The sequence below is a fragment of the Neodiprion fabricii genome, chromosome 3 (genome assembly GCF_021155785.1).
Source record: "Neodiprion fabricii isolate iyNeoFabr1 chromosome 3, iyNeoFabr1.1, whole genome shotgun sequence".
In the NCBI taxonomy this organism is placed as follows: Eukaryota; Metazoa; Arthropoda; class Insecta; order Hymenoptera; family Diprionidae; genus Neodiprion; species Neodiprion fabricii.
Window position 1 is genome coordinate 26956512 of NC_060241.1, and position 21966 is coordinate 26978477.

General features: G+C 43.0%; 2 protein-coding genes across 8 annotated transcripts in view; one reads left to right on the top strand and one right to left on the bottom strand.

Moving 5' to 3' along the window:
• Window positions 1-21966, top strand: part of LOC124179166 (rhophilin-2) — a 50543-nt gene that overhangs the window by 26860 nt on the left and 1717 nt on the right. For 2 of the 6 annotated variants that reach the window (XM_046563338.1, XM_046563340.1), the window contains exons 2-12: window positions 1546-1925; window positions 7734-7849; window positions 10227-10358; window positions 15955-16030; window positions 18206-18283; window positions 18980-19363; window positions 19866-19964; window positions 20064-20334; window positions 20448-20642; window positions 21441-21670; window positions 21801-21953. In XM_046563338.1, the coding sequence (XP_046419294.1) occupies window positions 1743-1925; window positions 7734-7849; window positions 10227-10358; window positions 15955-16030; window positions 18206-18283; window positions 18980-19363; window positions 19866-19964; window positions 20064-20334; window positions 20448-20642; window positions 21441-21670; window positions 21801-21953 (1917 nt within the window). In that variant the 5' untranslated portion in view covers window positions 1546-1742. Of the gene's footprint in view, window positions 1-1047; window positions 1926-7733; window positions 7850-10226; window positions 10359-15954; window positions 16031-18205; window positions 18284-18979; window positions 19364-19865; window positions 19965-20063; window positions 20335-20447; window positions 20643-21440; window positions 21685-21800; window positions 21954-21966 lie in introns of those variants that run through there. The other 4 variants (XM_046563341.1, XM_046563342.1, XM_046563343.1 and 1 more) reach the window with 3 other exon arrangements.
• On the bottom strand, window positions 16173-19078 carry LOC124179182 (protein tilB-like). 2 transcript variants are annotated; one of them, XM_046563371.1, is made up of 5 exons: window positions 18946-19078; window positions 17596-17944; window positions 17227-17512; window positions 16860-17128; window positions 16254-16780 (listed from the first exon to the last, which is right to left on the bottom strand). In XM_046563371.1, exons 2-5 carry the CDS (start codon window positions 17922-17924, stop codon window positions 16330-16332), a joined length of 1335 nt encoding a protein of 444 aa, XP_046419327.1. In that variant the 5' UTR covers window positions 17925-17944; window positions 18946-19078; the 3' UTR covers window positions 16254-16329. The 2 variants fall into 2 exon arrangements, with proteins under 2 accessions (XP_046419328.1, XP_046419327.1); XM_046563372.1 differs by lacking the exon at window positions 18946-19078 and having other exon boundaries at window positions 16173-16780; window positions 17596-17946.

Consider the following 21966-nt stretch of genomic DNA (forward strand, 5'->3'; position numbering starts at 1 on the left):
CTGCAAGCACATGGGTATGGGTATAAAGTGTGCGAGCTAGTTTTTACGTCAACTTGGCTTATCTACCAAGCCTTTCGAAATTTCTGCCTGATTGGTTTGTATTTAATCTATAACGCTCGGAAGGTAAGCCCTCGCACGGCGAGCTTTGTTCTACCGTCATATACATACAGGAACGTGTACATCCAGCGAAATTCTCTCTGATATCACTTGTCACAGCGATAAAGTATGCTAACGCATGCGGTAATATAACAATATCAGCACCCTCTCCGAGACTGCATGAATCGGAAACTGCGGTATCGCGTTATCGACGATTTCACTTGAACCGGGCAAACAGGGTGCAACGACAGCTATAGGGCGTTGCAAGATATATGCCTATGGGTTCTGCAGATCTGGGTTGAGGTCGTTAAGATATACCTAACGTGAATAATTCCCATGAAATAAAGCTCGACGCGTATGCGCCTCGATTAGTTTTATGGTTACGATGTAGTCGGCACGGAAATTCCCTCGATGCATGCAGTTATAATTTATATAACGTATATATCACGTATGCGAATGTTGAAATTCACCACAGCGTCAATTATAAGCTACTGTTACTCCATCGTTCGGTATCGCGGACTTGCGCGAATAACCTGCATTGCACAGGTCGACCGAGGACGAGATTTTCTTCCGGTTGAGTCTGGTAAACTGCGGGGCGCGTTGAAGAGCGACGATTTATTTCATCCTTCTAGAGGACAGGCTTTTCATCTTTACTCGCAAAAGGATTTGAATTATTGCGATAAACACCGAGGTACCTCCGAGGCGGCGCATATAAACGATCGATACAGGCGTTGCCATCGGCGAAATAAGTTCAATTTATTCTTAGTAGTTGTGCAGAAATTGCTCTAGCCTGCGCAGAGTACACATATGGTCGTGGTGAAATAAAATGTTGAAAAGGTGAAAAATATTATAGTGGAAAATTTGAACTGTCGTAATCTATTGCCGAGAAATTTACCTATTAATCGCTTATCGCTGCTCCAGGCTGTTTATGTAGTAGATAACTCCAGGCAACATGTTCGCCGGCTGTGATTCATGTACGGTATACCTATACATACACCTATAGGATGATTTCACCTCGCGAATGAGTCATCGGTAAAGGCAAGCGTGGAGCACACCGGCCACACCGAAGATTGCCGCATTATCAAAAGGGTTGAATTTTGCCATAAGCATAATGATTTGCGAGCTGATTTTGGTTGTGTATGGATTTTGAGGATTTTTGACGTCCGCTTGAAAAGCTCGCGGTTTTTGCATTAATCGATTACGCAACTTGAGGTCTGCTCGTATTCGCTGATATATATCTACGCACGGCGAGGTTAAATCAGGATGAAGTCGGTTTCAATGATTAGTCACATAAAACGTGGACTTGTGGTTAAACTTCACGGCGAAGTCCATGGGGCAGATACCACGCCATGCCAGAGCGGAGTCTGGTTGGCGGTGTTGCAGCGATCGCGTGCGTTCCGATACTCCTAATTAAAACATACATAATCTCTAACCAATGATCTCCCCAAGGGTTCTCCTGTGTCTACATTAAGTACCATACCGAGTGAATAATAAAGGCCGACGTTAACGAGGTGCAAACTGAAATTCCTCGCTACCGTTCGCTGTACACCTATAATATAAACTTTGTTGTGGAACTGATACATGGACGTGGCTATCGGATCGTTTATCGCGTACAAATGAAGTTAATAATGTGGTCATAGTCGGCCATGTTGAAGTGGGTGCATCACTCTCCGTTGCCGAAAAACCACGTGACTGTGGTCACGACAACGCAGCCCTCCACGAAGAAAGGTGACAAGGAGGTCAACGCCCAACAGAACGTAACGCAGAAGACAACACATGACCAGAACCAGAGTGATATGTTGGACGTCTGCACCCGAAAACGATTCGGGGTAAGGTTTAGTTTCAAGGAAATATTCATTGTCATCGTATTCGATTCAGAATGGTCTTTTCCCGATTTTTGTATAGATTGTACCTTCGTGAAATTGTCTGTCGTAACGTGTGTGTATGTTTTCTTTCATTCCGTCGACTATCATATTGATATTATAGGCGTTACAAAAAACCTCTCAATTCAACTTCGTAGTGTCGAGGTCTGACTTTAACATAGTCATCCTTGAACCCTTTTTCAAGTTTTTTCATTATACGTTGTCTGCTCAAACTATTACTACCAGAATACGCTAGTGACCCAAATCTCTCGACATTTGGAACGTTTTCATATTCCGATTGTGATTTCAAACCTTTGTAATAAGACTTAACTCCGTCACCACTCTCGATGAAAAGTCTCCGCGCCTGTCTTAAGAATGTTCAAGAACGTCTGTAATGGACGAAGTTAATTTTTGTATCATTGTACCTCACCTCGGGACAAACATTTTTCTTTTTCAAAGAATTCCAGTGAATTCCTTTGGTATTATATCATCGGCGGGAGTATTTCGGAGTCGTTCAATGCTGCTGAATTACTCCCGTGACAGAGATGCCTGCCTGTCTTAAAGTGCAGCAAGTCGGTGAATATGAAATATACCCACACGTATGCAATAAATATCTGAAAATATGAGTAGGTATCCCACGAGCGCACTTCTCGGCGTGCCTCGTTTCCATCATCGTGTACCCAAAACGATCACCTGCTCGCTGTCACAATTAGTATAAGCCTCGTTACACGCGTATTATATTTGTACATGAATATTATATCAATCAGACGAATCCGAACCGCTGAGGTCATTCTTATTCATAACATGGTTGGGATCCGATCGAGCACCTGCACATGCTATGTTATTCAATATGCGGGTTTTACTTGAGATAACACCGACTCACGGCGCACATGCCGTGATCTATGGTACCTATCCGCCTTTAAACAGACGTTGCGAATCGAAGGTTGAATGTCATACGCACCGCGCCAAACCATTGCCCATCTCTACCGATGTGTAACCGCGTACGTTTCAAACGAGGAATGACTGATTGCGTTACCGACTCAAGAATACCGCTCACAATTAGCGACGGTATGAGGAGGGGCTTGTAAGCTACAAGTACCCGTACACGCGGAGGTATATCTGCAGCCCGACCTTCGACCTCTGCATAGTACACGGGACTTTTTTTCAAGCCAAGACGAGCGGTAGAAGATGATCGATAATCCGCAGTCATCGCGGTGATTAAAGTTCTACCGAGAACTCGATCAGTCCGCAATCTTTTAGCTCCTTCTCGCCGCAAATTTTCTCCATCAATTTGTCCTTGTCGATCTTTTTAGCGACGTCGGCGCGGTGAACGCCAAGCATTTTCCCTTCACTTGCTGTTATGCGTCATAGAACACCATGGGATCTATTAGACACACCTAAAACTCGCGTCATCCCAACACCGAGCTCCAGGACTCCGTTTAATCGTTACGTGAAAGCATGCGGGGTTATTCTGATAACTCATCTCGGCTGATTGTTATAAGCATGCGCTCCCTGTAACTTGTGTATTACCTATATTGAACCGCAGGGAGAGCGAAATAGAATGAGAAAGATCCTGAGTCACGTCAAGTTGTGCTTACATTCGATTATTGGTCTACTATATGCTAAAAGTGTGGAAAAGGACGTATTTGCCTTACCATATTACACTATCGTTGATAGATACGTCATAGATAGAGATGGAGAAAGAGAAATATACGCCTGTCGATATTAAATGTTGAACGTAACATTGCCTCTATGATTTAGTTACGATATGTCGACGACTGAACAACTTGTAACTCATGTTACGTACGTTCTCCATAATACTAACCGTGCTGTTGGCACTAAGCGTATGCTTGTGTCGTGGGTTACCAGAAAGAACTATCTAGGTATTGCAAGGTTGTGGGTCTCGGGACTTTCATTTTCGCGAGACTTAGTTTACATTCAAATTCCAGTTGAAACTGGATTTGAGATATGAATATATACGATACCTCTCGTGCCTGGTATCCCATTATTTTTAATTCGACTCGTTCCACATTGGCCAATCGAATGAACGAGTTATTGTATTAATTGTAAATTTTTTTCAATATACGGGGCAAACTTGTTTGCGATAGAAAATCATCCAAACCTGATGGAAAAGTTTTTTCTCTCGAGGCTCCAAGTACGAGTACAGAATTGCGTCGTGATTTCCAAGAAACAGCAGGATAGCTACGACTCGAGCGATAAACTTTCACCAATAAAATAGATCGATTAGAAGAGAATTACATCGGTCGATTAATCTCTTTCAAGCAATTCCCTATTGTCGTGGTATCCACGGTTAAAGTCCAGTTACACTCATTGACGTATTTTTAATTCACCTCAGTTTTTATCATTACCTTAAATCAAACCTCGATCGTATTATTTATTCCCTCGAAATTACGTTTTACCGCAGAGTATCCATCAAACGAAGCTTTAGTCGCGTATAAAAGTCTACAGGAGATCGGTGAAGTGCAGGTGGGTCGAACCAACAAATACACATCTCATTCCGTTTGGCAAAAGTATCAGCTTTCACGTGGTCGCGTGCCGCGAGAATTAATATTCCTAAGGCGCTCCTCGCTGTGATTCTCGCCTTATTTAGTACCGCGCGAATCTCGTCGGCTACAGCAAGAAGTTATAGTAGACATGTAAAAACGGTCAACTTAAATTAATTTATACCCTGTTCATGTTTAATGGTAATTATACTGTGTTTCGGTGCTTGCACCCATGAGTATGACTTCGGTATGTCTCGAGGAAGCGACGAATCGTGCTTCGTTCGGTCTTTTCGACAGAGATCGAGTTTACAATACAAGGTGAAGGGAAAGAAAGTAAAAGAGAATCGCGGATCAAACATCTGGCACGCTGTGCCAAAGGGTCTTCCGGGATTCGCTTCGCGATGCACGTGATCGACCAAGACACGTCTGTCGAAAACGTGAACGTGCCGTAAAATTTTGTGAAATTCACCAACTTCTAATTGGAGGTAAAAGCACGTCGCTCTCTCTAGAAATTGCTCAATTGTTCGTCCTGGAATCCGTTGAACGTCGATACGTGCAAGAAAATCGGTTATAATTAACTCGAAATGCCTCGCTCCCTCCCCTCAGGAAACACCGTCGTTCAAATATACTATATCTGCAACTTCATTATCCTTCGGTTGGTAAATGATTCGAGAATTTTACTTGGCTCGGATACCAATACCGTTCACTTTCACCCCGTCCTAGTCAGCTGGAATTCCAGAGAAGACTGCGCCGTCGCGTGATTACAAATCGGTAGTCGCATTCGACTCTACGAACGCTAATGATTTCGATTTTCAATTGCACGTACCTATAACCAAACTGATAGAACTGCTATGATAAAATGATACGTGTTGATCAGGAAATACATATAATCCTTCGATATTACACGGTGGCTATAATTAAACTGAGACTAACTTTACAGGTACAACGAAAATTTTTTGTTACGAAAAAAAAAAGAAAAAAGAATGCGATCCGATTGTGATTCTGATCGAGACAACCATATAACTACAGCTCATTCTCTGCCGTCGATAGACGGGTTCTTGTGATTGAATTTAAAACAGAATGGCAAATCTCAACTTCGCCGAATTTGCAATCCGACGAGTGAAAAAAAAAGAACGAAAAAAACAACGACACTTGGGAAGAAAAAACGAAGTGAGATATTAAAGCTGATTGAAATCTGATGTGAAGAAAAAGTTTAATTTAGATCTTTCAAACGGACGTGTTTCAACGTCAAGGTGACTCGAGCCAAATATGAGGCCGATTGTTACCATCCGTTAGTTTAATCGTGCGCAACTAGACACTTGAAATATGAAATATACGGCATGCGGTATTCTTATGCGAACATGTCGTACGTGTATGTTCTCTCTTACGGACCGAATGGCTTAGCAGATACCCGACCTGCACACGCTTTTAGCAGCGTATGCACGTATAGAAGGCATTGCACCGAGTGGAAATAGCAAGTTAGAGAATACATCTTGGGAGATCGAATGAATACTCGTAGCCCCGAGGGCTGAATTACACGGTGCTTGCATACGATCATTGCACAGCGCATATGCATATGCGTTGTATATCCTCGTAGACATGTGCACGTCGAAGTCCCCTGCATTAGCAATGTCCCTATCGAACATCCCTGGAGCACGGGGACGAGCGGCGATATGACCGGATACTTGTGTGCATACCTATAATAGTATGCGGCTATTGATATCTCCCGCATAAGCAGCGTTCTGCCGGTGCACTCGCTGCATTCGAAAGGCATCGGATCAGCAATATTTCATATTCATGCGGACACACGTACACCTGCGCAACCACCTACCTCTGCACATTCGTATGATAATCGTCGTTTTGACAAAGACCGAGAAGAACGTACGGAGGGACTCCTTCGGTCGAGTTACACGTTGGATTGAATTAATGAGTGGTTTAATTGTACGAATTTCTTTTGTCTTTTTATTTTTCCCCATTGTATCTCTTTACACTAGAACGTTCGTAACACTTGTGTATAGACGTGACTTCATCAATCCACTCGCATTGTCCACGCGAGGCTTATAATCAAAGAAGCCGCGAGATACTCCGAGCGTTTTGTGTTGTTTTATACGTATAGGGAACAAATCTGCACCCTCATTGTACTCTGGAGATGTTTTTCATGTTTGTCCTGAAAAACGAAACGATTTTACGAAAGAACGCGTAGGCTTTCGAGTAGGCGTATTATTATACCTACTACAGACCAAATCCGGTTTTGAAACGTACGGCTTTCAACGTACGCACTGGAAGAGAAACGTCCTCGTTGAAATCACTTCCACGAGCCACTGCCGTATATACATACATATACCTACCCGTTCTGGCATATTTAAATCTGCTGAACAGACGTGGATCGAGCTCTCGCATAAATCTCAGGGGGTTTCCAATCAGTCACTTGTTTGAGCAACAAACCAAGTTGATCTCGCCAAATTTAGCCTGCCGGGACGGAGAATTTTAACTCGTCTCTGAGAACAAAGCATCTGTAATTGAATGAATAATCGTACGAAGAATTATGGGGATGAATTTAGTCCGGAACCATCGTTCAGGTTGTAGGAATCTAGACTCGCGGATTGAACGTTGTTAAAGTTGGAAAATCCGGTGCTATCTTTTGCGCTGTAACAAGATGACGGCTGCACGTTACGTTATAAGATTGCTGAATCGTTCCCGCGTATAATAAAGCGTTGTAAGGATTTACTTTTTTGCAGCCGTGCGGCGTCTAGAAAAGTAAACCGCTTAGATAGGGAGCCCTAAGTGGCTTGCGTGTACCTCGGATAAAAATGTACGCGCGCCAGACAGCGTTTCGATTTTTAACGTCTCTCATGAGACCAGTTTGACCATAAATCCCCAGCAGATATGGGGCCTCTGGTAGGTACGTGGCTTGCAGCGGATATATATCGACGTGACTTTCCAATGCCCAATGGAGTCCTGCACTTTCTATCTGTGTAACAAATACGCGCATATCCATTTTTTTAGAGTTCACCAAACGACCACGTTCCTGTAAATACGAAAGACTGTAAAATTGCCGCTACTGGAGATTCGGGACTAAAATGTACAATTCACCGTTCGCGAATGAGACGAAACTTTGGCATTAACGTTCTTTGCACTCCTTGCAAAGTTTTGTAAAACACCTATTCTCACTGTCGAATTGCCGTGATTCGCATGTCACGAATTGCACGCATTGGATCATCGTCTTAAATGGATTGCTAATCGTTTCTTTTTCGCTTTCATTGTGTTTCAGGGCTCCGACCCAAGAGTGGCTACCTGCCGGGGCAAGCTGCAGAACAGAAGAAGCAAACTCAACCAGGAAATCAACAAGGAACTCCGGCTACGGGCAGGCGCTGAGAATCTCTTCAAGTAAGTTCAATTCCCTCGTCGATTGCTCGTCCGAGTGACCTTTTGCCTCAAGATTGAACCCCGCAAGTTTGTAACCTTTAAACGAGTCTCCGAGTCTTCGTAGAGCATCGTCCCGCCTCCATTAGACGGTCTTATAACTTCGTCAGAGCTCCCTTTCAAGCGAAATAATTTGTTTTATTCAAAGTGCGGGTGATTCTTCTCTGGAAACCGAGACCAGCCAGCGATTAGTTGAGTGAGCTGAGCTCAGCCAAGCTAAGCTTCCTGCCTCCGAAGGCGGTTTTATGGCTCGAACAGCTTCACGCTATCTCATTACTCCATCGGGCGTCGACCTACTTCGTATAACCCTCGTGCAAAAAGCACCACGCCCAGATCGAACCGTAGCAAAAACAAACCGGCATCTTACCCACGCGTTACCCGTCCCATTAAATTGCGATGGCTCAACTTTTTGTCAATACAAAAAATTAGCGATAGGGCATTTTTCGCCCAGTCGCCACGTGCGCATATACTTACGGTTTGCGAATATTTCGAACACCCGAGATACGCACTGACATCGATATTCCTGCGCGTTTGCCAATTTCTCTTCAAGATGCTCGCGGATCTCGGGGTGGAAGGGTTCGCGCTGATCGCGAAAGGAAGCGAGATATTGTACAATCTCTTGTCTATTATCTAGCTGCCTACCATCTAGCATTCGCACCCCAAGATGTAGGTGTTGCTCTACGGCGGATGTGATACCTACCTACACGTTTACACGCGTGTAACGTATTTTGCTTACGAAGGCACCGAAGCCGATGGCGACGACGAAGGTCCTACAGGCATCAGGCGACCAGTTCAGTGACTCTTCTTGTATATCAAGGTCGGTCGCCCGAAGGAGACATTAGATAAATTACCGGCGCATGCGCACCTTGGGCTAATGCCACGCCGAAGTCTTCCGTAACAAATTACCCACCCTTACCTAGATTTATTATATTTATTTTGTTTATTACTTTTACACATCTCGCCTACCCAAGCAAGTCGTCGCGTTCCAGGAGTTATTGAGTACCTGGATTCAGGAACGACCGATCGTCGTAAGATACAATCGACCGCTAAATTTTCACCACGGATCATTCGGTGGTCGTGTAACCCGCAAGCCAGTCGCTTGTTGGAACATTTTTTCATTCAGAAGTAATCGGCTCTTATAATTGTTTTTCAATTTATATTATACATCCAATTCCTACGAAGAAACAAACCGGCTGCAGCGATGACTTGAACGATTCTTGCGTGAAAATGGAATTTCTTGCTTCTATTCGTTCCATGTCAGTATTCACGGCCTTGATATCTTCAATTTTCCGCTTCGAACACGTACCTGCCTGGTTCAGTACTGACGAGTTATACTGCATTCTGCGAATAGCAGAACAGGAATCCCGTAGCAACGTTACAGAATGTCACCCTTCATGAGAAGTTACCCTCAACGCATCATCTGGAAATTAAACATGATATAATGCTTTTCTATAAATTGGGACGATGGATACAATGCGAACGTGCTGAAAAACTTGTTCTCGCATCGTTCGTGCAATTGCTCAATGACTGTACTCGGAAATTTTGCGCTATCTTAAGCGCTTCGAATTTTTTTTTTCTGCATACGATTTCACCTAGTGAAACTTAGCATCTAATCGACTAGTTTGACATCTGAACAAGATTAAATGTGACATGTTTATTTGCTGTATTCTAAGTACATTAATGCATCCTTCTTGTTCTACGATTTAAAGATAAGACGGACGAAAGCAAATTACCAATTTATATTGACTAAAGCCGGATATTTAGATAACTGTGCACCCAATTAAGTACACACCTATTAACTTTAATTATCTTTACGATTAACTGAGTGCTCATGATGCAGGAACAAGTTACGTTGAGTAAAAGCTTTTTTGGATACTATAGGTGGAGAACGAATCCTATTCATTGTTGTTTTTGTGCCCATGTGATCATAATGGATACTTTCTGCAACAGATTGGATTGCATTCATGAGATTCATGTTCCTTCTGTACACGGTAGCTGCCATTACAGAGGTAATAAAAGCAGGGAATCCCGTTTTCACGCAAGAATCTACCAAGTCATTGTAGCTCTTTCACGATGAGTTATTATGAAATGTAGTTTAGATTGTATCAAAAAAAAAAAATGACACAGGCCTTTTGCCGTATAGTTACGTAGGAGAGAACCATTTTTAAGATTACTTCCGTGTAAGAATATATTCGCAGCCTGTAGCTTTGAGGGAAGATTTTCGTAACGATACTTTAGTCCACTTAAGTCGTTCTCACTTCATCGACCTCACACCAACATGAATTTATATGTTATAAAATGCACAACTTATAACCTGTCCCGTTATTTGATGAAATTTTAGGGCCACGACGAACAGAAAACTGAAGGAGACGGTCGCCCTGGAGTTGAGTTTCGTGAATTCGAATCTGCAGCTGCTCAAGGAACAGCTGGCTGAATTGAACAGTTCGGTGGAACTTTATCAGAATGCCGACAGGTGAGTTCCGTAATACCTTCTACCTCCGAAATACGTTTAAACTCTGTACGAATAACGACTCCGACGAGTCAGTCGCCACTTAATGCCGACTTATAAAAGCTGCGAGTAATTTTACTCCGTCGCATCCGCATTCACTTACACAGCATGAGCTCACTGTGTTCGGTTATACTCTATACACAGTCCAGTATTCTCACGAGACGCCGCGATAAGACGTTGCGGGTCCCCCGTATCCGGCATAGTCGATTGATCGAGCGTATCTTCGCAATTTGAATTTCGAACACTGATTGCTGTTCCACGAACCGCGAACGATAGTTATCCGTTGCAGGCTGCAATCGGCACTCAGTATCACACCTACACAACTCCGTATGAACGCTCGCAATGCATATCGAAACTCGGAGCAGCTAGGCTCTTGCCACGTGAAAAGACGGAGCCTTGAGTTTCGCTGTAAACTAAAAATGTTGATGTAATCGTGGAAGTGATGCCACATAACTTTATGGACGTATGTTCAAAGCGATTGAAACCTGCTGGAGAGAAGGAATCGAAAATTAGAGCGTGTGATTCCAACGACCTCGGAATGGCAGTATTTCGATTTACCGAAGCGCGTCTCCCAGCGGGCTTCATTGTTTTTACGCGGGTTGTTCCCAACCGCAACTCCGACTCGCATCCGCGATGGCGCGATGACCGATAACAGATGCTCTTATCTTAAAGCGAGGTGTTAAACGGGTGCTCCTCTTGACGCCCAAGGCGTTGCAGTGCAGACTCTGGGGAAACGTATACATCTTGTACCAGAATGGATCGCACGCCAGGAAGCACTCGAGAGGCGGGTGGTGGAGTGCATAGATATTCTAAACTGATACCACACCGCGGCAAGAATTGCATTACAAGTCGGCAGTGACCAGTAGGAAGCTGTCGTGGTGCTTGAAGTTCTCTTCGAGCCGGAGCAGCCGATACTTGTAACTGCGCCGACTGTTCAACCGGAGACCGTTTTCGTCGGCAACTACCGGAATGATACCAGCTGTACAATGAGTATAATACAGCTGAAATGCAGAATTGAATCGTAAATATTGTTACAAACATTGCAATGCTTGAAGTCGACGCGTATCTTGGAATGAACTGTGGCTCTCGGCGCAGAAACCTTTACCACCCCACAACTTCCGTCTGGCTTCTTCTGTCCGTCCGGCTGAGCAGCCGGGCAGCGCGTCGCGTTGGCTATGCTTCGATTCCTGGGTCACTGGCCGCCCACAACGCGATGTGTTACGGCGTCTAAGTAGGATCTCGGTTCTTGAAGGAAATTCTTTATAACGTATATTGTACGCTGGCGAGAGAATTAGACATCGTGCCATGTCAGCTAAGACCAGCTCTGTGACTTTGTCCGCGGAACCATGCGACAGCAGATCTGATGAAAAAAACGTTGTACAGGTACCGTGGCATCGCTGGAATTAACAATCCCGAGAATTCAATCGTCTGTCGGTGAGCAGAAACTTGGACGGTTTCCTGATTGTGAATAGTATCATCTTCTGCATGACGGAATAACGAATCGGACCATAATAAATCCCGTAACATGATCGGTGTAGGTACAGAGTTCACTATACTCAGGACAAGAGCGGACAGCTGTCATTTACGGGTAATGGACTCAGCCCGAGAGTTGAATGGGTTGACAGAGCAGTTCAGCACGCGGTATATACTGATAATTATGATTACCAACTTCCCTGGGACTAGTTTCGTCGACTTTTGAGATTAATCATCCTGCAATTCTTTGTGGAAGCACCAAGCTGTCGCGTGCGAGAGATTTACGCGGATATATTTCGGCACTTGGTTGGTGTTTGCGCGCAGCAATGATGCCATACAGCGCTGTGTCTGTTTAGACGTTAGCTGACCACGTCACTGGTTCGAAGATGTCTCGAGGAGTGAAGTTGAGGGTGACTGCATCGATGAAGACACTGCTAGGCTAGACAGTGTGTCCAGTTTATCTCGGAAGCTCGTGTGGTCGCGTCAGCCAAAGTGTCTCGAGTCAACAAATGATAACCGTAACACATTAACATAATACATATATTCACATGTATACTAGCACGTTTCGATAAGATGCCTGAATTAATTATAGTCGCCCATTAAAATCTCGCGTTTATGCAGCTACAACATCGTACGCTCACGCACAATGACTGTAATATACTCTGCCCAGCGAAAACTAGTTTGGTGGTGTGTAGCCTGTAACGTACGTATTTATAATATTTACCGTCATAAAAGAAATCGGTGCTGTTCTCTGTCAATATGCAATTGGAATAGGTAATCCGATTTCCGAGCTGCCACACAGGCATAACATAACGTGGCATTAGATACACCGCGACGTTGGACTCTCATTCAAACGGCTTCTTCCCGCATAAGGATTATGATTAGACGATGCATGGTATTTTCCGTCACGAGTCGTCAGACCCAGCTGGTCGATAATTCTGACGGGTGTGATCCAGTTCTAAATCCCGTAGACAGAGCGGAAATTCGTCTTTGAGAAACGGGGAATACTGTAAACGACGGGTTTCGGTTACACCCTGAGACCGGCAGCTGGTCATTGGTGCTTCTGCGAAGTCGTAGCAGAGCGAAGTACGCACACGTCTTGACGTACATGCCGAGTGACTTCAACATCCGCGTCAAGAGATGCAGCTACGGAGCCGAGATCCAACGGTTCTACCACTTTTTCTGAGGTGTGCCAGAAGTACGTCGACAATCATCTCACACTATCAGCTAACCGTCGTGTATGCGTGCGTGCCCTTCTCCACGTCTCATTCACTAACGGGAAGCCTGACGTGAGGCTAGCTGCGATAATTTATTATACGTGCTCCGACTAACGCATTGAAATAAATGTACCACAGAGTGTTTCAGAAATTTCACAAACATCCGACAATCCGCACGAATCTGAAAGAGACCAGAATTTAAATGCGCCGGAACAACTCAGCCGTCTCAAGGACGCGAGTTGCCCGTAATTTTTGAGGTCAATGAGGGGAGCAATTAAACAGCCCGTTGGAGCGTGTATAAGAAAGCATTCGCTAGTCCCACTACAGGAATGTTACGCAGACTCTCGGCTATGTTGGACATCGTGATAGTGATCGCAAGACGTAATCATGATGCAGGCTTGTTTGTTTTTTACACGAGTTAATTGTTCAGCGGTACGACTGCACTGCGATCATTGATCATTCCCCACCAAGTTTTGCTTCCGGAATGAAAACAGATACCAAATTTTCTAATGCGATTTCTTTATGATTTGAATTTGAATTTCCATCTTTAGGGTATAACTGCAGTTCGGTGAACTTTAAAATTCAAGCGAAGTTAATGACATGATAAATGAGACTGGACCAAAGTGAAGTTAATTGTATCAGAATTGATGAAATCACGTTAAATGGAGGAGTATTTGAATGAGGCCTTGAAGCGAGTCCAAGATCTCTCTAAGAAATTTCGAGCAGTTGTTTATACAAGCTCAACTGAAAGGTGAAATTTAAATATATGATTCAAAGCAAAGATTTCATTGACGGCCGGCTGGCTGCCTTTTGACCGGAGGAACCAGGCCACGAAAACATGTCAGACTTTCATCTCAGCGAATCAACTCGGAATGAACGCTTTATTGTATCCCGGTATGACGCGATGACTACGGAGGCGATAAGTTAGTTTAAGAATCCTCCTACGCCTAACTATGCGTGGTAGAAAGTGGAAGGAAATAATAATCATGAAAAGTTTTTGTGTCATTTTGGGTAAACATTCACACAATAAATCCATTCGAACTCATCTTCATCTTGAACTTCGTTTTATAGTACGTGTCAAAATTGGCAGGATTTGATGTAATTGTTGATGTTACATGTGAATTACGGAAAAGATTCACGTCAACCGGATGTTTTGATGCAGTATAATTTGCAACTGACTCTTGTACAAAACAACAAACAACTTTTGCATGCATAACTAACAAGTAATAAACAGCCTAGTCATCCACCTTGTCTTCAGAGAATTATACAATATTACATAACAATTTTCCGCGGTGTTATTGTTATGAATCTTGACCTGTGTATCTGGGCGGGGAACTGTAGGAAAATACAAATAACACAAAATGAGAAATGATGCGAGCTGTGTTACAGAGCATTGTTGACACTTTGCAATTAATGAGTTTTAATCGCCCGGAGTGCAAGATTCCCTGACCTAGCCACATGAATCATGGACGATACCATCATCGGAATATTTTACCAAGATCGCGGGGATTGATTTGCTTTAATCTCTACGCGATCCTTGATCCTTCATTTAACATCCTTGCGAATACGCCGCCGAGCATTGCCCCCGTATATCCGAAGATCTAGTTGCCTTGACTGAAGTAGGTATATCAGATTGCAGGTTGAACATTTACGTCAAAAACTTTGCACGGGAGATGCGTTAGAAAAGGAAGGAATAAATGTCGCATACCTTAATGAAATGAACTAATTACATGCCTTAGGAATGAAATTACGCATATTCCGCGGTTCTATGCTAGATCTTTACGCATTTCCCGCGGAGAATTCAAGTTGCTCGGGTTCTTTCGACAGACAACCGTGAAATTGATAACTTTGGTTACAATTAAATAATATAATCTATGGCTGTCGAGCGAGCAGAACTTGCTACGTATTTATAAAAGATTTAAATACTTGCCTTCTTCATTACTAGCCGATACCGTTACCTCGGCCGGGTTCTTCTGGTGATTCATTAGGGATTGAGCTGTTTTGAAAACTGTATCTTTTCAACCATCACGAAGGAAGTCACGGGTATCACAGTCTATATAGTGTACAGTGCGGTAGGCTGCTAATTATTATTATTTTATAACGGGAATAGACAAGAAATTGTAATTGATTGCGTATTCGTAAGAGCAAATGAGACCATCCTATTAGTTATTTATGTTCGGCTTGAGTCTCGCACACCGGCTGCGCTGTAACAGAAGGAATAAAGATTTCAATCGAGCTACACGTTCGTACGTGCAGCGTACATCATATATTCACATACGAATGTTGCTTGTAACCACAATTTAGGCGTACTTACTACTAAATTTTACTCACGGTTCGTGAAGGGTGTATCATTAAATTGCTGAAAACCTAATGATGAGAACTTTTTCGTATCTGGCCGTAGCTAGAAGGCAGCTTGCGATAAAAAGTACCCGCGTTTACTCTCTGATCTTGTCATCTCTTCAAGTATTCACGACTTAATTTACCGTTCTGCTTGTGAGTAAAAAAGATGCGAGGTCTCGTCGGAGGTAATAACTTGGTATATCGACGAGAGGATATATGTATAATGTCGTAATTCTTGAACCAAAAAATTGAATTCATCTTCGCATAATTACGACAAACGTTTCTCGATGAAAAGTTAAAAATTTTGTTCGTGCATTTCAATATTTTGCAACAGTTCGATTCTCGCTTTTCGTATGAATACGTACTTCAATCCAGCAACGTGTCAGAAACGAATTAGTGTATTGCGAGGTGTATTGCTACAGGTGAACAGCACTGATTCACGATTTACAAATTCCCGGTTGATTGTTATTATCCTTAAGCACATTCCTATCAGAGCATTAAACTTCATCTTGATATAAATTTTATTACAGCGAGGAACCTGTAATGCCCATGATACCGTTGGGCCTGAAGGAGACCAAAGACATTGACTTTCGAGAGCCGTTTAAAGTGAGTATTTACCTTGAAATATTTTACTTTCCCGTTCTTCATTTTGCCGCTATTTCAGCTACTAATGTCATCAAATTACCTGGTTAGTGCTGTCAACAATGGCGTTAAGCTCTTGTATAAAGATGTAAGAACTTCAGGGGAAATGGAAAGAAAGGAAAAACAGGGAAAGGAATGTCACAGCTCGTACAATACTCAAATTACAGGCTATGCGATTTAATTCTATACTTTATTGTTTATAAGTGCGTTCTTGCATGTGTCAATATTTCACGGTTTTCTCAACACCGAGTTTAAAAACAAGGTTACATTAGTGGGGGAACATCAGGATTATCCACGAAATCGTTCGATGGTATTTTCTCCTCAGGCCGACAAACATCTTTGTGCCTTTCCAACAACTTGTTTTTTTCTTGATGCTTCTTGTTATTATCCACTATTCTCGTGTAGTCGAGGTCATCTTTCTCGGGGCCAATCTCTAAAAATTCCCGTCTCGTTGAGGCGGACTGGGCCTTTACTGATTTGATGGGTTTGCTTTCCGTTGACTTCTTGGCTTTGTCCTCTGGCTTCGCAATTAGTTTTAATGGATTTAAACGCGGCATTGTCACCACCAAATGCCCTGTCGTTTGAGATCTTTGAACTGTACTTTTCTCGGTCAAAACTTCACTGGACAGGGTCAGTTGTAATATTTTGCCTTTGATGGTCACTCTGACGTAGCCAGGCTGAACATCGACGTCCAAAAAGGAAGTATCCAAATGCCTGCAGTCACATACGTCACAAAGTTTATAAATTTTCATCGACTCGTAAGCCTACGTATCAACTATACCTGTTAGCTTACTTGTAAACAGCTATGTCTAGAATGATCTTGTCGCGGTCACTTTCATCGTCCAAACGAAATGGTACTTTGGGCTGATTTATGTTGAATGGCCGTCCGTCCGAGTTGAACAATTTCGGAATGTATTTCGGCTTTTTAGCCTCGTCATCTTTCCTCTCTCTCTTTTCTCTGTTTCTCCTGTTCTCTCTTGCAATGGCAATGCGGTCCTCAGGAGTGTGCGAGCTTGTGCTCTTCCAAAATTTTTCGCTACGTTCCTCGTCATCCTCACCGCCCTACATGAAGTGGTCATGTGATGTTTAACGCGTCGCGAGATCTTTAAATGATCCTTTTCATTGTATTCGAACTACGACTTACCGTTAGGCACACCTACCTTTTCCGTTCCATCTTCATTGAGTTCGCTAATTCTGACCGATTCGCTTCTCTGATGACGTAGAATTTGCTCCTTACGGATCTTCGCGTAGTTCCAGTACCCTCTGAGAACGTCGTCGGAAGCCTCGGCGTATCTCTGAAGGGCTATAATCCTCTCCGACCTCGATATCTCGGCCATATCGAGTTCCTTCAATTGTGGCAGTGTCGCTACGACATACTCACGGTAACCCTCGTAATCCGTGAAAGGATTTCCCGTTAATATCAATGACTCCAGGTGCTCGTTCTCTCTGGGAAATATCACTGAATCAAAACTTGGACCAACACTATCCGCGTTAATTACAGAGTCACGTCGATCTTGAAGCAATTTTACCTCAGTGACTTGATGCCTCGAAGATCCCCGATAAAGTTTACTGTTAAATCTAACTTTTTAAGACTTTCTAATCCCTCCAAATTTTCTATTACTTCGATGTTGTTCAACGCCAGATTAAGGTACTCCAATTTCTTTAGCATACCCAGGTTTTCGATTTTGGATATTAGATTGTACTGCAGGAGTAGTATTTTCAAGTTTCTGCACCACCTATCTATGTGTTCGATTTTTTCAATGTCTTCCTGGTGCAGTGTTATTTCCTCAAGGCTTGCAATTTCTCCCTCATTGTGTTCGGAACGTTTTCGTATAAGTTCTATCGTGATTCGCACCATATTCGCCCAAGTTTGTCTTCCTACAATTGTGGTTAGGTATGTACTAGTTGACGTTGGTAACGAAATATCGATTTAACATATCGAGTAGCAACTAGGGGTGTCTTAGCCAATTCGTTCTCCAGGTCGACATTAAATTTTCTCTGAAACAAGGCCAATCCAATACATTCGTTTTGACTAATAGCAACCTTTCTAGACAAAAATACTTCTGAAGATGTATATCTAGAAATACGATTCTTTATAATCACGGATTCGTTATTTCTAAAACAACCTTTCTTTTCTAGGATTTTATTTTAGAGCACTACAGTGAGGATGGCAGCCATTACGAAGAAGCGATTGCAGACCTCATGGATACTAGACAGGTATGAAATTGTCAAAATATAGAATTCATTGCTGAAACCGTTGCCAAATCATCGAATGGAATGGCATCAGAACGATTTCACAAGAATTCAAACGAAATTCCACCGATTGCGACACTTCTTAAACGGTCATGTAATTTACTACTGACACACCGTCGTGCTTGTCGCTTGTCGAAGCTTTCTCCAGAAAAATCACGTATACCAAAGAGCACTTGAGATTGCTGCCTATAAACGAAGAGGGACGCGGTAAATCCTGTGAATTATCGACGGCATAAAGTACAATCAGTATTTTCAGTCGTCTCTGTGTGTATATCACCAGGGTTTACTGATCGTGGCCCAAGGGATTCTGAATTGAAATATTTTTCAATTTGCAAATCCATCCTTGATGCTATTCACGATTTTTTTCCAAACGAACCTACCGAATAATGTACCATCAACTTGAATGATCAGCGCATAAAACGAACCATCTGATTTATTTTATGCTACCGATATTACAAGAGAAACGTCACAGTTGTGTGCCGCTCGCTGACCTCAAACATTACATTACTCAGTCGACCCACGCGATAATGCAGTCAATCAGCGTGAACCGTATATAGTACAGTTGCAAAAAAATAATCAATACAAAAGATCTCCCTTCCGAAAAAAGAAACTAAAAGTGTACCTACATCACCGCATACTGAAAATGTCCTTCGATTCTAGGCCATGAGGACGCCGACTCGCGACACGCCAGGAATAGCGCTGCTTCTCCGCTACTATAACCAGCTTTACTTCATCGAGAGAAGATTTTTTCCACCGGATCGAAGCTTGGGAATATATTTCGAATGGTTCGACTCTTTGACGGGAGTTCCTAGCTGTCAGCGAACAGTGGCGTTCGAAAAAGCTTCGGTTCTCTTCAACGCTGGTGCTCTTTATACGCAGCTGGGTGCCAGACAGGACAGACGAACAGCTCGGGGACTCGATCAGGCGGTCGACTCCTTCCTCCGAGCCGCTGGTACCTTTAGGTACATCCACGAAAACTTTACCAACGCTCCGAGCATGGATTTGGGTCCAGAGATGCTGGAGATGCTCGTTCAGTTGATGCTGGTAATATTTGTTTGTGCTTGTGAAAAAAACAATGAAAACTGAATCCTTGACTCCGAATTTCAGTTCAGTACAGAATATATATAGGTACCTATGTATGCATGTATCTATTTATGTATTACAATACAATGCCTGTTCGTAATTTCACTTTAGAATGAGACACCCGTTCAAGCGCATGTGGAATTAGTCGATTAGCATAAATCAAGGCGTCTATACCTTATTATACTTTATATGTCAGAGGGCGTGTTATTCACAATGACGCTGTCTAGTTATACGGCAGATTTCGTTGTAAATTAACATATTCCTATTATCCACTCTAGACGTCATTGCTCGACGGCGCGTGCGTGTGACTTGGTTTTCTTTTTTCTTCGGTCCCTTTCCTCTCTCTCTGAATCGGGCGTATGCCGAAAGTCGCATATCGTTACATCGGGAAATCACGATTCATGCAATCAGGCTTTTGCACGAAAAGAACGCCTGTGAGGTATATGAATTTCTCTTATTCCAGGCTCAAGCGAGGGAATGTCTTTTTGAAAAATTGGAATTGCAGTCAAGAGATAGCAGGGATATCGATATATCTTTGGACCTTGCTCAAGAGGCTGCGCAGGTAATGGTTTCTCGCTAGTGTGATTATACTCTGTAAATATTGTACTACGTGCGTGAAAAGTGACGGTGCTTGCACGTTCATAAATGCTTCTGGTTTCAGGTAGCAGCGGTTTACGCAGATGTTCATTCCCTCATTTCGCGTGAACCGGTACGCGACTACGTCCCCGAGTCATGGGTATCGTTGATTCTTGTCAAACGTGAACACCACTTAGCGATGGCTCACAAGCATTGTGCCGTTGGGCTTCTGGAGCGACCAGTCTCCGAAATGCGTGTAGAGACGAGGCTCGTCCTCGAGCACATTCAGGAAAGTGATGGTAAAACTCAGATAGACACAACTGTGCCGAAGGACGAACAGGAACGCAAGCTTTTGAGTAAGATCTTTCGTGAAAAAAAAAGAGAGAAATTGGCGAAACACGCCAGCATACATCAGATTTTGAATAGATCTGAATTTTACGACGATACAAATTCACGATTTCACCTGCAGGTAGAGCACATTTGAGAGAGGCTCAAATACTTCACGAAGAGAGTCAAAGGCTGCAACGAATGTGCCGCGAATTGAAGGGCAAACAAGCGTTGGCGAGGGTTTTGAAGAGGGCGCAGGACGCCACCTTCGAAGAATACAATCGGGTTGGCGACGAGGATGATTTCCGGGAACTCCTCGATCCTCCTCACATTCTAGGTGAGTTCTGAAATTTAATATTCGCTCCAGCGTTAGACGAGATCATTTTTCTCGTGCAACAAGTTGCGCACCGCGTTTTGCATTGTTTGTAACCCACGAGCTTGTGCAATGATACCAGGTATAGTTGTCACCGACTCATCACGAGTATAAGATTGCGCAATTTTCGTTACACAGCGAAATAAATGCTGCCATGATTATGTGGTTCGTATTACTCAGGTAGTCAGACTGCAGTTTGCACACAATGAGCAGGTAACGATAATGGACAATCCGATAGGCATTTAACCTTTATCTATAATTTTTTTTATCGCAAAACGGACGGACTAATCTGACTCATGGTTTACACTCATTTTGGAAGGTTGCCTAAAAAATCCCTGCTCGCCATCTTTGCACATACTGTGTAAATAAGTGTGGGAGATTTTATCACGAATCGTTAGGAGTGAGGTATTTATTGGTACTCACAGACAAAGATCTTTGCTTTTTTTAAAGAAGCATTAATAAAAATTTGAGCTTATTGCACTGAAAACACGTCCGTCTGATGTATGGCAGTCAAAAGTTGGTTTATTCCATGTTTATTGATAGTTGGAAAACGGTGTTCAAGCCAAAATTTCATAGGCAATTCTACACCTTCTTTCTGTTTGCAAGTAAAATGAACAATAAACATACAATGCTCATACATTGTACAGCACCAAAAAAGCATTTTGCCAGGTTTTTCGAGTCTCTAAAAATTAAATACTTTTGCTCATCTACCTATTCGTTTTATTCCTCTCTTCAGTCATTACGATTTAAACATTTTTCCAGCATCCACAAAGTTTCAGTTGAGTCTGACCCATCCAGACTTCGGTCAGCACGGTGTGGACGATTTATTCAGATCCCTTGGTCCTGTTGCAATATTTTCCGCAAAGAGACACTGGACGGCGCCAAGATTGGTTCAGCTTCAGAGAGGTCCTGGGGGCGAAGGATTCGGATTCAGCGTTCGCGGTGACGCTCCAGTTATCGTGGCTGCGGTCGATCACAACTCCTTGGCCGACGTAAGTGGATGGACGTATGTCTCACTTTAGAGTTCGTCAATTTACCGAAGCAAAATGATAATTATTTGGTCTCCGTGTAAACTCGATAGGAATCGAAAGCAATATGTCCAATGAATAATAATGATTCCAGTTGGGTGGAATGAAAGAAGGTGACTTCATCGTTAGTATCGGAGACAAGGACGTCAAATGGGCTTCTCATGATCAAGTTGTGCGTCTGATAAAGCAATGCGGGGATTCCATCAGTTTGAAACTTGTCACTCCGATGGATAGAAATTATCTGAAAGTAAGTTGGCTTA

What these genes read in the sequence shown, in the direction of transcription:
- LOC124179182 (XM_046563372.1), bottom strand. Translation starts at nt 17,924, where the DNA reads ATGGTGCGAATCACGATAGAACTTATACGAAAACGTTCCGAACACAAT. An exon ending in ATGAAGATGGAACGGAAAAG is followed by an intron (nt 17,129 to 17,226) that starts GTAGGTGTGCCT and finishes CACTTCATGTAG; the next exon opens with GGCGGTGAGGATGACGAGGA. An exon ending in CTAGACATAGCTGTTTACAA is followed by an intron (nt 16,781 to 16,859) that starts GTAAGCTAACAG and finishes ATGTGACTGCAG; the next exon opens with GCATTTGGATACTTCCTTTT.